The sequence below is a fragment of the Phocoena phocoena genome, chromosome 11, assembly GCF_963924675.1.
Source record: "Phocoena phocoena chromosome 11, mPhoPho1.1, whole genome shotgun sequence".
NCBI lineage: Eukaryota > Metazoa > Chordata > Mammalia > Artiodactyla > Phocoenidae > Phocoena > Phocoena phocoena.
Genome location: NC_089229.1, coordinates 45,402,086 through 45,416,664, shown reverse-complemented (window position 1 = coordinate 45,416,664; position 14,579 = coordinate 45,402,086). Strand labels below are relative to the sequence as shown.

Here is a 14,579-nt window from a genome sequence, read left to right as displayed (position 1 = left end):
AGTAAGCATCACTTTATTTATTTATATTTTTTAGCAGCTTCATTCATTGAGGTATAGTTGACATAACATAAAATTTACCCACTGTAACTGTACAATTCAGTGATGGTAGTAAATTTATAGAGTTGTGTAACCATCACAGCAATTCAGTTTTACAACATTTCCATCATTGCAAAAAGTTTTCTTTTGCCCCTTTATGGTCAATCCTTGTTCCTACCCCTAGCCCTGGGCAACCACTGATTTACTTTCTATCTATAGATATTCCTCTTCTGGACATCATATAAATAGAATCACAACATGTGTAGTCTTTTGCATCTGATGTATTTTTTAAAAAATTATTTCTTAGTGAGGTCACATTGGTTTAGAATATTATGTAAGTTTCACATGTACAACCTTATATTTCTACTTCTATGTACACTGCCTTGTGCTCACCACCAAAAATTTAGTTTACATCACTTTAGATTGTAATCTTCTCTTGTGTATTTGAGCTTTCTTATCCTAATTCAACCTCTGAATTTAAATCCTTAAAGGTTTTTTTTGCCTTTCTTTCCATTTTAATGAATGTCTTATGCCCCTGGAAACCATCATTCGTGAGTGTATTTTAGTCATCCGAAACCACAAACACGATAGCTGTTAACAGTGTATGTCATTCAATTGTCAAGAGTTTTAGGACGTTGATTACTTTGTTTCTAAAACAGCCTTATAAATAATAGGAAGCCCCGCTTGGACCATCAAGTCCTGTCGGGTTAATATTTAGTTGAGTCTTTCTCTTGCCTCTTTAGAAAGGTCTGGCTTCACGGTGAGACCAGTGGCTGGATACCTGAGTCCTCGAGACTTTCTGGCAGGACTGGCCTACAGAGTGTTCCACTGTACTCAGTACATCCGCCATGGCTCGGACCCCCTCTACACCCCGGAACCGTGAGTACCCACACTGTAAAGCTGGGCTGGATGGGGACCGCCACATTGGAAAGTGGTCAGGGCTCACTTCACTTGAGAGTAAATTGGGTCCAGGAACGCTAAAGACCACTGTTCCTTAGGCCACCGAGGTTATCACTTTGCTTGTGATGCTGTTTTACCTGAATAGTCTTATGATGAATGGGCTGCCAAGGTCTTCACTGGGGAGCAGAGAGCAGTAAAGTAGCTGATGGTGACAGAAGTGGGTGGGGATTAGAGCTGAGTCTCCGAAGTCCCCTCCTCTTCCTAGGGGACAGAGGCTCACTGACCAGCTGGGTACCCGGCAGGGTCACTACATTGTTCTTTTCTTTTTTTAGCTCCTTTCAGCATCCCTGAAAGTGTTTTCAGGGTAAACAAAGGTTACTTATAGGACTCCAGACACTGGGAGAGAAATGTTTCTTAGAGTGGATGAATGCTCAAAGGAGAGCTGTCAGAGCTAAGAAAGGCAATCTCTAAATCTAGCCCAGAGGGTTTACAAATAGCAGGCACTTTGTTAGTTGCCTTTGAATAACTGGCCCTCCTGAGACCCGTGGTAGCTACCAAAATGTATGCAGAGAGAGAGGGCAAAGAGATGAGATTTTAGCCACAGAGGTCTATAAAATTGGGGGAATAATGTGTTACATTTTTACCAAAGTACTTTCAACCAATTCATTCAGCAAACATTTATGTGCAGTGCTAGCACGGAGGCACAGCGGATTCAAAGATGAATAAAATGTCGCAGCTGTTTTCTTAAAGCCTCTCGCGTTCTGGCAGGGGAGATAGAAACATAAATAATTATGAAAGAATGTGTTTAGGCCTGTAAGGGTGTGTGTGTGCAGAGTGTCAGAGGGGCAAAGGGGAGGGAACAGTCCCGAAAGGCATTTCAGAGAAAGCGAAAAATTAGTGGGGGTCTGGAAGGGTGGGTAGGAATTTCTTTTTTGGATAAAGCCGAGTGGGGAGGGAGGGGAAAGCTTTCAAGTCAAGGAAAACAACCAGTACAAAGATGTGGAGGCACAAAAGAGGCATAAATGAACAAGGCTTGTTACTTTAGAGGGGCCAGAACATAGGTATGTGTTAGGGATGAAATGACTCTTCTGTCCACAATGTAAACAGTCATTTGTCAAAACAGGACCTTTGGGCTTAATTCTGTAGGCAGCAGGGAGCTGTCCAAGGCTCCTAAGCGTGATCAGATAATCGTCTTTGAGAAGGATGATGAGGGTGGGGACTTGGAAGTATGGAGAATGAACGAGCTGGAAAACCAGCAGGAGCTCCCATTCCAGTGAAGGGATACAGTTTATAAGCCATCAGTGGGATAGGACGAGAGGTCACCTCTGAGAAAGGTCATCAAGATGGAATTAACAGTATTTGGTGACTATAATGAGGGCCAGGAGATGAGAGGGTCCCTAAGGCAATGCTAAGGTTTTTTTTTGTTTGTTTGTTTGTTTTTGCGGTACGCCGGGCCTCTCACTCTTGGGGCCTCTCCCATTGCGGAGCACAGGCTCCCGACGCGCAGGCTCAGCGGCCGTGGCTCACGGGCCCAGCCGCTCAGCGGCACGGGGGATCTTCCCGGACCGGGGCACGAACCCGCATCCCCTGCATCAGCAGGCGGACTCTCAACCACTGCGCCACCAGGGGAGCCCAATGCTAAGGTTTTTATCAAAAGATTGGGAGGCTGAATGGGTAGTTTTTTTCTAAAATATTGGAGGGGGATTAGGCTTGGAGGCAAGAGGGAATAAAAGAGGGAGCAAAGAGGAGGATTTGGGTTTGGAGTATCCTGTCTTTGAGGGGCCCATGGGTGGGACCTCCAGTTGGAGAAGCCCCTGGCAGTTGGAAATAAGGGCTGAGAGTTCAGAAGTGAATTAGAGCTCCTGCTATCGATCTGAGTGTTTTCTTCTTCCATGACTCCTCTGACCACACAGGCAAGAGGAAGCTAAGTCAGAGCATGGAAACTCGGGATTCACTACCTTGGGGTTGTTTTGGCAGGCTCCTTTCTGTGGGTTTTATATCATTCATTTGATTCTTAAATTATTGTTATGATTTTATGAGTAGGTAACACACGCACATGATTTAGCCTTCGAAGCTTACGAAAGGGCACGCTCTGAACAGTGACTTTTTTCCCTCTTCTGCTCCCTTGACACCTGTTGCATCCTCCCCAGGGGCAACCACCGCTACCAGTTTCCACTGCATCCTTCCAGATATACTCTGTGCAGACACAGTTCTCTGTAAAGGTCCCTTTAATCCGTATGTATAACAAAGTCCCAAGTCTCTTCCCAGCCACATGCTGTAGTTTGAATCTATGAAACACTAGATCGGGAGTGCCGTTTCCTGCCCAAGCACTTTCACAGGCATTGTCTTTGAAACGCAGTCCCATTTCCTCTATTGAGAACCAAGAGGGCAGCTTCTCCAATTTGTGAAGTTCAGCTTGGCTCCTGTGTTTGGTGCTTGTACGCTGCTTCCAAGTAACTGCTTCTAATTGCTGAACTGTTGTAGTTGAGGCAGCAGTAATGAGACAGAGGCGGGCCCTGAAGAGGCAGCTAGAAATGGGAGTGAAAGCAGCGAAAATACACTATCCGAAAAAAGAATTTTGTTATTTTCCTCTTCAGTCTGGGAAGAATGTATTTTGATAGCCTAGCTCTCAACACATATGGGGTGTTAAACATAGGTTGTTTTTACCATTTTACATTTTAAAACTGGTCAGGTACTGGGGCTTGACTTTAAAAAGCAGTGGTAGATTGGGTTGCTTCCCTGGGGAGGTTCTGGCCTGGAGGACAGTGGAGAAAGTCCTGGAGAATCAGTGACTCCTGATTTTCTTGGTGGGAAGAGTTGCTTTTCCATGTGTTTCTACCTGGATCGAAAGGTCACTGATTCTGCTAGAAGTGAGGCTCTTTCTCCCTTGGAGCACTGCCTGAGGCAGGGATTCTGCACACTGTTGTCGCATAGCTACTTATTTTGATCAGCTGTGATCGCGAGCAACTTTGTCACTAATGGAGTATTGAAGTTTACAAATGATTTCTTTAAAAAAAATCAGTTGGGTCAAATTCAAGGTTATTCCAATAAGAGCATCCCTGTCACTCAGTGGAATGACAGGGAAAGAGACAGAACTCTAAGTGACCTGGGTGTGCGAGCATCACCTGGCATGCGAATAGTGGCAGGACAAACATTTGAGAAGCCAGCCCCCCAATCTCCTGCTCTCCTCTTTGCTTCTCTGGGAAGTCCACTGTGGTCTGTGTCATATTGCACCCTCTGGCCACTTTACCTTTTAGAACAGGGTTTCTCAACCTCGGCACTATTGATATTTTGAGCCAAATAGTGCTTTGTTGTGGTAGGACGTTTAGCAGCATCCCTGGCCTCTACCTGCTAGACGTCAAGAGTACACTCCCACCCGTGCCAGGTGTGACAACCAAAGATGTCTCCAGAAACTGCCAGATGTCCCCAGGGGGACACATCTTCCCCAGTGAGAACCACTGTTTGAGAAGAAGCAGTTTGGCAGGTCATTGTTGTTCTGTCTGACAGTTATTTTTCTCTTAGAAGCAATCTGTAGACTTTGTTTCCTTTCTAAAACACCAATCTGACTGTAGCCTTCCCTGGTTTGACCTCTGTTGTTTCCCTGTTACATACAAGGAAAAAGTAAAAAAATGTTTGATATCATCAAATCACATCTTCTGTCTCTCTTTCTACCCCCTCCAAAACCTTCTGCTCCAGCCATCCTGGACTTCTCACCATCCCCATGAGCCTGTTGGTTCATGCTTTTGCACAGGCATGAGCCAGCACAGGTGGTTCATTTGGCCTGGAATGACTCTTGTGAAATCATTTTAATTCTCAGGATTACAACTCAGTAGCAACCTTTTCTGTGAAGACTTTGCCAGGCAGAGCTAGATATTCCTGTAGTACTTTTCCTTACTTGTATTTTAACACTTACAACACTGCATGGTAATTATTTGTTCATGTGTCAGTCTCCTTCATCAGACTGTGATTAACTCAAGGCCAGCTGGCAAAGGCAATACGGGAACAAGAAGATCCAGACTGAGGTTGGAGTGGATCTCCGAACCTGGCATATAAAGTAAAAACTGAGTCCACAGTGGACTGAAGCCGTGAATGCCACTGCCACCAGAAGGTGCCAGGTTTGAGACATGCACAGAGTCCCAGGCTCAGTCTGAGATCTGTGGAGTGAAGGGAACAGGGGAAGTCCCGGCTGCACCCTGTGTGGTGGTAGCACCTCCATCTGCAGGGCTGCAGCCCCTCCACTCCTTCCTGCAGCTCTACTTTGATTTCAAGAACTGCTGCTGGACACCCCTCCATCAGTAAGGCATTTTTATATATTCAGTGTCTTCAGGCAAAGTCATGAACCATTAATGGTGGGATTTTAGACACCAGGTGAGGCTGTGAGGATAGGTCACTTGGACCAGAATAAATCATACCCAGGAGGGGCAACCTGTTTTGCTCATCTGTTCTGCTTTGGGAATGAAGATCATTTCAAAAGAAAAAAGTGGTTGTTCACTGTGAAGCTGAAGGAGAGGAGGGAAAGGAAATGTGAAGCTTGTCCCCACCTCCCCCTTATGAAAATAAGAGAGAGAGAGAGAGACAGAGGCAGAGGGAGGGAAGGAAAAAGAGAGAGACCCAACTGCACTTCACATGGTGCTAAGAAGACATTTTCCCCCTTTGGGTAACAAACCCTGAATATAGTCTCACCTTAACAGCAAAGCTCATTGCCCTCTCTTAAAGAACAGTGTCAGTCTGTGATGTGTTCTCAGTTATATTTGAACTTCTTAAATGTGATCAAGAAGCTACGCTCTGAAATTGGCAAGCAGTGGTGCAGGTCCCTGCAGGACTGTCCTGTGTGTGGGTGTGCTGTGCGTGTCTGAAGTGAGGGGGGGGACAGTGCACCAGGACAGTGGTAGGAGCATCTCTGGACTTGCCTCTAGAAGATTCTTGCTGGAGAGGGGCGGTGGAGATCCAGTGTGTTTCCTAAACTGGTCTTGGGCACACTGCAGGGAGAAGAGAGTTGGAGGGAGGTATCCTTCCCTCACTCCTTGGTCTTGTCTGGCCTGGTCTCGTCTCTGATGTCAGCCTTCTGGTGTTCAGAGGGCGCTTTGGATTTTCACCTGTCATATGCATCCTACCCGCCCACCCCCAGTTCCTCTTTAGGTCATTTGGCTTTTCCTCCCCGGACACTTCCTTCTAGGGGATCTGTGGTCTCTATTCTTCACAGTTTCAACAGACTTCTTGAATGTGTTTTGTGCAAGGTGGATGTTAAATACTTGCTCACTGAATTTGCATGTGCACATGTACTCGTGTGTATGGCTTTCAATTTTATCTGTAGTCCTGACGGCCAGTGGTATCTTAGAAGTGCAGAGCTCTTTAATAAGAAATACGGTTTAATCAAACCATATTTTCCTGGGGCCAAATCTCATACTTTTCTTCAGAAGCTGTGTGGACTGACAGAGGTCTTGGAAATGAAGGAGGGTAAGGCAAGAAGGTCCTATTTTCTAAGGTATTGTTATAATCCAGTCTTGTTCTCTCCAATATAGGCCAAACCCACCCATCCCGTCTAGATTTCTGGATGAAGACCAGAGGTGGCCAGATGCCTCAAGGTTCTGTACCTTTGGAACATAAAACATTGCCCAGAGCAGTGTTGAAACACACATCCATAGCACAACCCTCTTACCCCTTGTCCTCTGCTCAGGGAGAAGCAACCAGGCATTTTCAATATAAACATACGTTCTTCAACATCAGTTCTTGGAGATCAAGCCAGTACAATATCTGTCTTTCCAGTAGAGCTATCGCCAAAGTAATAGTGCCGTTTTGCACCAGAAATCCCTTTAAAAAAATGTTTTAATGAAAACACTAAAAAATATGCTTTCTGTTTTGTTTTTCAGATGTTGTGCTTAATATACTAGTAACAGAAATATCCTTTGCACAGCATAGCATAAGCTTATTCCGCCAGGGAGTTTCGGATTCAGGGCGGCATTGGGATGATTGATGATTCAGTACAGACTGATGCGGGTCTGTCTTCTTCTGCTCTTTCCCGCTGTGTCACTTTTCAAATCAGAGAGCAAACTTTCACCACTAGGAAAGAAGTCATGTCACCATTAACTCATATTGCAGTGTTTACTGCCATAATGCAACTAAATGCGTCTGCATTAAGGAAAATCTTTCTTGTCATAGTTGGACACTTTAGGGGCAGTTAATGTTATTTTTAAATAGAACTTTTAAAGTTTAAACAAGGTTTTACAGTCAGGTGATTTTTCTTATCATTGCCGCTGTGTTCCGCTTTTACAAGAAAAATAAAAGTGAATTCTTTCTAACTTTAGTTTTCATCTGTTTCTAAGCTAAGCAGGTGAATTTTATGCTTAGCCCTTATTAGAACAGAACCCGCTCTAAAGCTGGCAGATGTCGTTCACTTCCTTTTCCTGTGGCTCAGTCATTAATCCTGACATTACCTGTTAAATAACAACACCAGCAGGTGAAGACACAGGCTTTCAAATTTATAAGAAACATGGACAGCCCCTCTCTTGATCGAAGAGATGCCTTTCCCTACGTCTGTAATGAGGGGGAAGATAGGACCTTTCCTTCTGCGACTTTCCCTCCTTGCTGCCGTCTGAGGGATTCTGGGTCTGTGAACTTGTCTGATTTAAGCCCTGACCGTGATGGGTGTTTTTAATATTGGGCCTTGCTAAAGTCGCAACTGGGCAAGGTCTTACTGAAGAGCCAGGAAGATACGCCAGAGCTTTATCGAGTTTAACCTTCATTCCTACGAGCTCTGGTTTAGCTTAAACCTGCTCTTTCCCATGGATCACCCTCATCCCTGCCAAGCGCAGTGCCAGGCTTCCTGCCCAGCCGACTGGCTTCCTCCATGGTTCTATCATCATTTTGCTGTTCAGGAGAGCAGAGCAGCATCGTACCAGCGATTCTCAGAAAATGGCATGTTCTCAGAAAGCTGACCCCATCTGGCCTCCCTTTCCTGAGTTTTAACCCGGAGCTCACACTCCAAGCTTAGCAGCCATTGTCTCCCTCGGGAGAAACTTGGTTTGGGCTACACCCAGGGTCAGTTAAGACGTTAGAGGCCCTAAGCCGAGAATATTTTCACCCCTTCCATTCTCCAAAATAGATAAGTTCAACAACAATAGCAGCAGAAGCAATAATAAGATATTTTTTTACTACTAAGAGCCAACATGTATATATCAATATGTGCAGGCACTATTTTAAGTGTTGTATGTGGATGAACTCAATAATCACAACAACCCTCTGACTTGTGAGTTACTATTATTATTCTGGATTTATGGATGAGGAAATTGAGACACAGAAAGTTTAATTAACTTGCTCAAGGTCACACAGCTGGTAAATAGGGGAGTCAGGATTTGAACTCAGGGAGTAGTGCCAGCATCTTTTGGATCAACCACTCTTCTATATTCAAAAGTAACACTATAGAGGAAAACTCAGACTTGTATATGTGCTGAAGTTGAATAGCTTCTTTCTTGATTTTCCAGTTATAAATTTTATGTAAGATAGTTGAGACTGACACTTTCTTTCTTGAATTTGGTGGCCCTGCTTTGCCACAACCCTAAGTACTAGATGTGCTTATTGGATGGTCTAGTGCTGTGCTGTCCCATCCAGCGTTCGGTCCAACTACCAGGCTTTGTTAGAAGCCCGCTCTCTCCTCTGATCTTCACAGGGCCACCATTAGTCTGCCCCTTTATCAAGAGGAGGCATCTTTTTGTTTGTTTGTTTGTTTTTGTTTTTCCGCAGGCCCCTCACCGGCCATGGCCCCTCCAGTTGCGGAGCACAGGCTCCCGGACGCGCAGGCTCCGGACGCGTAGGCTCAGCGGCTACGGCCCACGGGCCTAGTCGCTCCGCGGCATGTGGGATCCCCCCAGACCGGGGCACGAACCCGCGTCCCCTGCACCGGCAGGCGGACCCCCAACCATTGCGCCACCAGGGAAACCCTAGAGGAGGCATCTTTTATTTCACTGGGAAAAAGAAGGGGAAAGTGCCTCACTACAGAGCAGTGATGCAGCCTTCTGTCTGCATCCTCAGGCAGAAGGCCCTATGGACCACATGCCCAAAATCTAGGCCCCACTATCAGCTCTCAGTTTGACTGTTGGTAAGCCACTTAACCTCCCTGTGTGAGGGCTGATGAAATAATTCTTTGATCTTTGCAGAGAAAAAGGCTTTATATAAATACCAAATAGGTTTACTCTTCCTTGCCACCTCTTAAATTCACGTGGAGGCTGAGGTGCCTTGTAACATTCCAGAGCATCCTTAGTTACAAGGCCCACGTTCCTAGATCTGGACTCCCAAGTTTTCAATCATAATACTGTGTCTAGTTTTGTGAGGTGCCTCAAAGCAAAAATAACCCCTAGGACTTTTTATGGGAGCCTTTTGTCTCCAAAGCTCTGAGCACTCTAACAATAGACATTCTATAAACCACCCCCCCCCCCCACCGCACACAACCCTATACATTATTTAAAACCTGTGCATTTTGAAACCAAATTTGTACCTAAGTGCCTGCTAGAGCCCTGTTGTTCTCTTAGGCTGTTAATGGTAGTGACTTGGGATACAGCTTTCAGCTTGTGTATGTATATATTTTAGCAGACTCAAAGCAGGATCCCTTTTTTTCCCTACCGCTCCACCCTCGCCAAGGTTTGCCTTCCTTGTGTGGTGCCTGTAACCCAGAATTAGCACTCATAAGCATCCATACCTGAGTCACAATTCATAGTCCCTCAGTGCCATGTCCTCAGGGAGAAGCTCACTTAGGTACTTTCAGGTGTGGAAGACGGAGGTGACCTGGGAAAAAAATTATTTTAGGAATATTTGCTTTTAAAAATTGCAAGTTCAGAAGAAATTCGAAGTGACTGAATTTTAGGCAAGGAAGAGGTAACCACTGGCTGTACCTCTTCACCACCATGTCGAGAATTATATCTATTGACAGACAGGTAGAGAAGCCACCACAGGAGAGAAGGAAAAATGTCCTTTCTGACATTTCCCACATGTGCTCTGTTCGGCTGACGTCATTCCACTCATGGCTATGAGGTAGGCAGGATTGTCACCATTTTACAGATGGCAATTCCAAAGATCAGTGAAGTCAGGTCATTTCCCTATGGACACACAGCTAGAAAATACCAAAACCAAGATCTAGTCCAAGCCCTTATGCTACACTGGGAATTAGGAAAACTATGCTTGGGATTCATTTAGATTCACCTCTGTATAGTACAGTAGAACCCCGCCATCTCTGTTTGATTCTGTTGAGTCCAGAAAGCAGTTACTGAACATCTATTACGTGCCAGGCTTTCCTAAGCACCAGGAACCCAGAGATGAACATGGCATGACCTGTGTCCTGGAGAAACTTACTGCTGCTTATTTAAGTGGTAAAATATCTTCCAAAAGAGCAAAACCTACTGAAGGACAATAGACTTAGGTGTAAGTGTAATTTAATGTGCAATAATACCTAACTTGTTGGGAATTTATGTTTCTAATGCATTATCTTACGATATTGTTTAAGAACTCCATGAGATAAGGACCCTTCTAATCTCCAGTTTACAGACGAAAAAACAATACATCCGTGCTGTCCAATATGGTAGAGATGTGACTATTTAAATTTATTAAGTAAAATGAAATAAAACCATAAATTTAGTTCCTCAGTAGTGCTGGTCACATTTAAGATGTTCAATAATCATCTGAACCAAGTGGCTTACCATATTGGACGATGCAGATACAGAATATTTCCATCATTGCAGGAAGCCCTATTGCACATCACTGCTCGAAGTAACTTGCCTACACAGGAATGTGCAACATGGGCTTAGGGCTGACTCCTGACTATATACAGTTCTTATAACCCTTATGTGATATTACCTCCTTAATATCTAGTGAAAATTTGGGGAGGGGGAGCACATGGGGAAAGAGTAAAAAGAAATCTCTTATTTATTCAAGAGATAAGAAATATCTGAGATGAAGGGGAACTGGAGACCTATGGACAGTTTCCCTTGAAGCCCTTTTGTGGTACTTGTAAGAACTGGAAACTATTTCTTTCACTAGATCAGGAAAGTTAGTACTTGCTGTTTGCTCTTTTATGGAACCATGAGGTAACTTTTGCTAAGGGTTATTCTAGGATTATGTCTTATTTACTTTTAAGTCTCAGTTCCTAACATAGCACTTGGTATGTAACAGGTACACAAAAATGCTTCTTGAACTAAATTCCAAAAAAAAATAAGTGTAATACCTTCTGCTAGTCTTAATAGAGTTGTACTGAAGAAGAGTAGCATTGATGGCCTTCCTTATGATTCCTAGGGGGAAAAAAAGAAAGAAGATTTCCACCAGGGCAATATCCAGGTGCTTGGCTTCATAAAAAGAGGGCCACATATGTATTTATCTATAACCTGACAGGGACATAAGGCGGAGTGACCCTCAGAACTGCCTAAAACCTTATCTTATCGGCCAGATTTTACAGTATGCTATTTTAAATCTAAAGAAACTCTGTATATGGCTCTAAAACAAGCACTGAAAACAATTGCCTCAGTACCAAATTAATTCCTGTTATTATCTCCTCAGTGAAGTGAAGACAAACCAAGTCACCCCCTTCTCAACGCGTCCCAGTGTGTTATCCCAGATTACTCGCACTTGCCCACCAAAGGTTGCGTGAAAGCTGAAAAAGTACGCTATTTTGGCTTCCAGGTCCTCCTCCAGCTTCTTTTCATCAGTGCAACCTCCACCCCCCATCCCCCAACCCCATCTTCCTTTTCCTCTCTTCGTGATTTAGCTAAAGTGTTGGCTTCCCTGTTATTTAGAACAAACAAAACCTATAGCAATAGGGTTTCAAAGACAGATGTGCAGATTTGGGATGGGAAGCAAAGGCTGCATGCCCACTCACTGCTTCTTAAAAGCTTTAATTTACAGCAAAAATAAAAAGTTGTTCAATGCGGATGAGTCAGCTTTGAAAACTGAGAAGAATGCCAGACCCATTTTGAATTTGAACTTAACAACTAGGACCCTTCTTTTCCCAGCAGCAAAGTGATTGCAGCTTCCTTAGAATGATTTAAGAATTCCCTGGAGGCATTTTGCCCAGGTCCCTTTGTGAGCTTTAGAATCCTCTTAACAGGGCTTATCAGAGAAGATTCCAATTTAGAGCAGCAAAAAGTTTAGTGTCTGATATCAGCTCTAGCTTTTCTTTTTCTTTCTTTCTATTTTTTTTTTCCAAAAGGAGACATGATGTTTTACAGTGTTAACAGTTTTGAAAGGTCCTACGTTTCCAGTGAACACAGTGCTTCTGTGAAAAGGGCTCTGAGAAGCATTATTCAGGCGAAAATGCATCAAAGGGATGTGAGTTAAAAAGAGAAAAGTTTGCCGTTGTGGATGGAGATTGGAGGCAGCGTGTGCTGACAGGTGCAATTATAGCCAAATAATTGAATCTTTTAAGAGAGATCTGGTGAGATAAGGCAGTAGTTGTGGACTCACATCGGAAACCTGTTCATAATTAGATATTCAGGGTTCCAGCTGTGGATGAAACACCAGCATAGGGATCGTGAACTACTTTACAGACAGGACAAAATAACTGTTGCACTTTGTGAAGCGGTGTGAGACAGCATGACTTCAGTCCCACGGAAATTAATTGATACAAAGTTTGGAGAGGAGGCTCAGGCTTCTCCTGCAGATTCCCAACAGTCTGGAATCTCTTTCAGCCCCTGAAAGCTAGTCAACCCAGCTTCCAAGTCCTTTGGTCTCAAAGAAACTAAAAAAAAACATCAACTTTTCAAAGTTAATTAATTGCTTTAATTAGCAACATTAAACATCTTTCTTTGTTGTCTGAAGAGTTTCCAGGGACTTCAATTTCCTTTGTCTATACCACGTGTCTTAGCCAAAGACACTGGGATGAGAACAACCCAGTGTTTATTTCTGAGAATGTTCCACCAAAGTCATAAACGATAATAACGTTATTTATGGTCTTGAAATATAGGTGCTTGAGCCTTGACTCAGTGAGAAGTGGGGTTCCTGTAGGAACTGCATCTCTACTTGCTCAGAGATCTGAACAGCAGTTCCTACTTAGGGTCTCTACGTGGAGACAGAGCGGAGAAGAAGGTACAAAGTAGCGCAATCATTTCTACTTAGAACAGGGCAAAGGCATCCCGAGCATTCCATTAGTAATTCTGTTAGAATTCTTGCTTCAGGCTTTCATTCTTAATGAAACAATATAACTTATTCTGCTGTGTTGTATGATTTTTATTCTTTCCAATTTATAATTTCTCTTCTGTGTATGGTTGGATTACCTTGTGATGCTATTAAAGGTTCTTCAGTTGGCTGTGGGTTATAGGTTTCTGATAATTACACCTTAACTTAAATTTCAGGTGATAGCTCCTCTTCTACCACAAAGAGTTGACTCCAAGTCTTCGGATCTCTCGTATTTTCCTTCTTCTTTCCTTTTTAACTGCCAACTTTTCGCTTTCCCTTCTACCTGTAAGCCTTTGGACTCCATTGGTACTTAGGCAGGTAGAAGACTGTCTTCAAGTATTTAACAAGCTCAAGAGTAAACCCAATTTTGCAACAAGAATCCACCACTGTAACCATGACCTGTCCCATTCTCACACTGGGAAGCACCCAGCACTGTGCCTGGCCCATCGGAAGCATTCAGTACTTCTTGGCCACAATAGTTGTTCTTTTAGCTACTGTTTAATTTATTTATTCATACCATGAGCTAATACTCACTATCTTTAGTATTTCCCTGGAGTTTGACATCTGGTCTAATTTTGAAATTATTGTTGTCATATTTTCTGCCTGGTTCAGTTGGAGTGTTTTAGTACATGACATCATAAGCTACAGTGGGGGTACTCAGATTTATCCATGGTGGGCCTCTCAGTTCCAACATTGATGCAGACTGCATGACCTTTAAAAAACTGATCACAGGAGTGAGTCTACAGGGTCCACTCTCAGCATAGAAGTATGCTGAATCAGACACCTTTAACTGATCTCTAACTGAGTCAAGTGCATGTGGAGGAGTAACTTGCTACCTAGTGAGCTTTCCTTACCACCTTTCGTTGTTCCTCAGTATGTATGTATGTTTGTATGATGTAATTTTAGTGGCATTAAATTTGGGCAGCTCAAAATTACATAATCACGTTTAGCTTTAGTTTTAAGTACTAGTTGCTTGAAGCCTGTTCAGGGTGTTCCGAGTATCGTCTGTTACGACAGAGGGTCTCCACCCTGCCTGTGTCTTATACCTGCTCAGGCCTGTCCCAGAGAGTCTGACTGCATTGCTCTTATGTAGCGCCCAGTCATTGTTGTTTTTTTTTTTTTTTTTTTTTTTTTTGCGGTACGCGGGCCTCTCACTGTTGTGGCCTCTCCTGTTGCAGAGCACAGGCTCCGGACTTGCAGGCTCAGCGGCCATGGCTCACGGGCCCAGCCGCTCCGCGGCACACGGGATCCCCCCGGACGGGGGCACGAACCCACGTCCCCCGCGTCGGCAGGCGGACCCCCAACCACTGCGCCACCAGGGAAGCCCCATTGGTATTTTTAAAATGGCTCCTCGGGTAATCTGGAGGGTTGAGGACTGAGTGGCAGGAAAAGAGACTTAGGACACACTGGCTACATTTTTACCTGTGCTAACCAGCTTGGTTAAACGTTCTCCACAACTGAAGCTGTGCCCCGCCCAGCCCTTCTCGTTT

At 44.0% G+C, this 14,579-nt stretch overlaps 1 protein-coding gene across 1 annotated transcript in view; it reads left to right on the top strand.

Annotated features, from left to right (window-relative positions):
- TPH2 (tryptophan hydroxylase 2) overlaps positions 1-14,579 on the top strand; it is an 88,208-nt gene that overhangs the window by 34,109 nt on the left and 39,520 nt on the right. Inside the window, exon 7 of the mRNA XM_065886901.1 lies at positions 780-915. Within this exon, the coding sequence (XP_065742973.1) occupies positions 780-915 (136 nt within the window). The remainder of the gene's footprint in view (positions 1-779; positions 916-14,579) is intronic.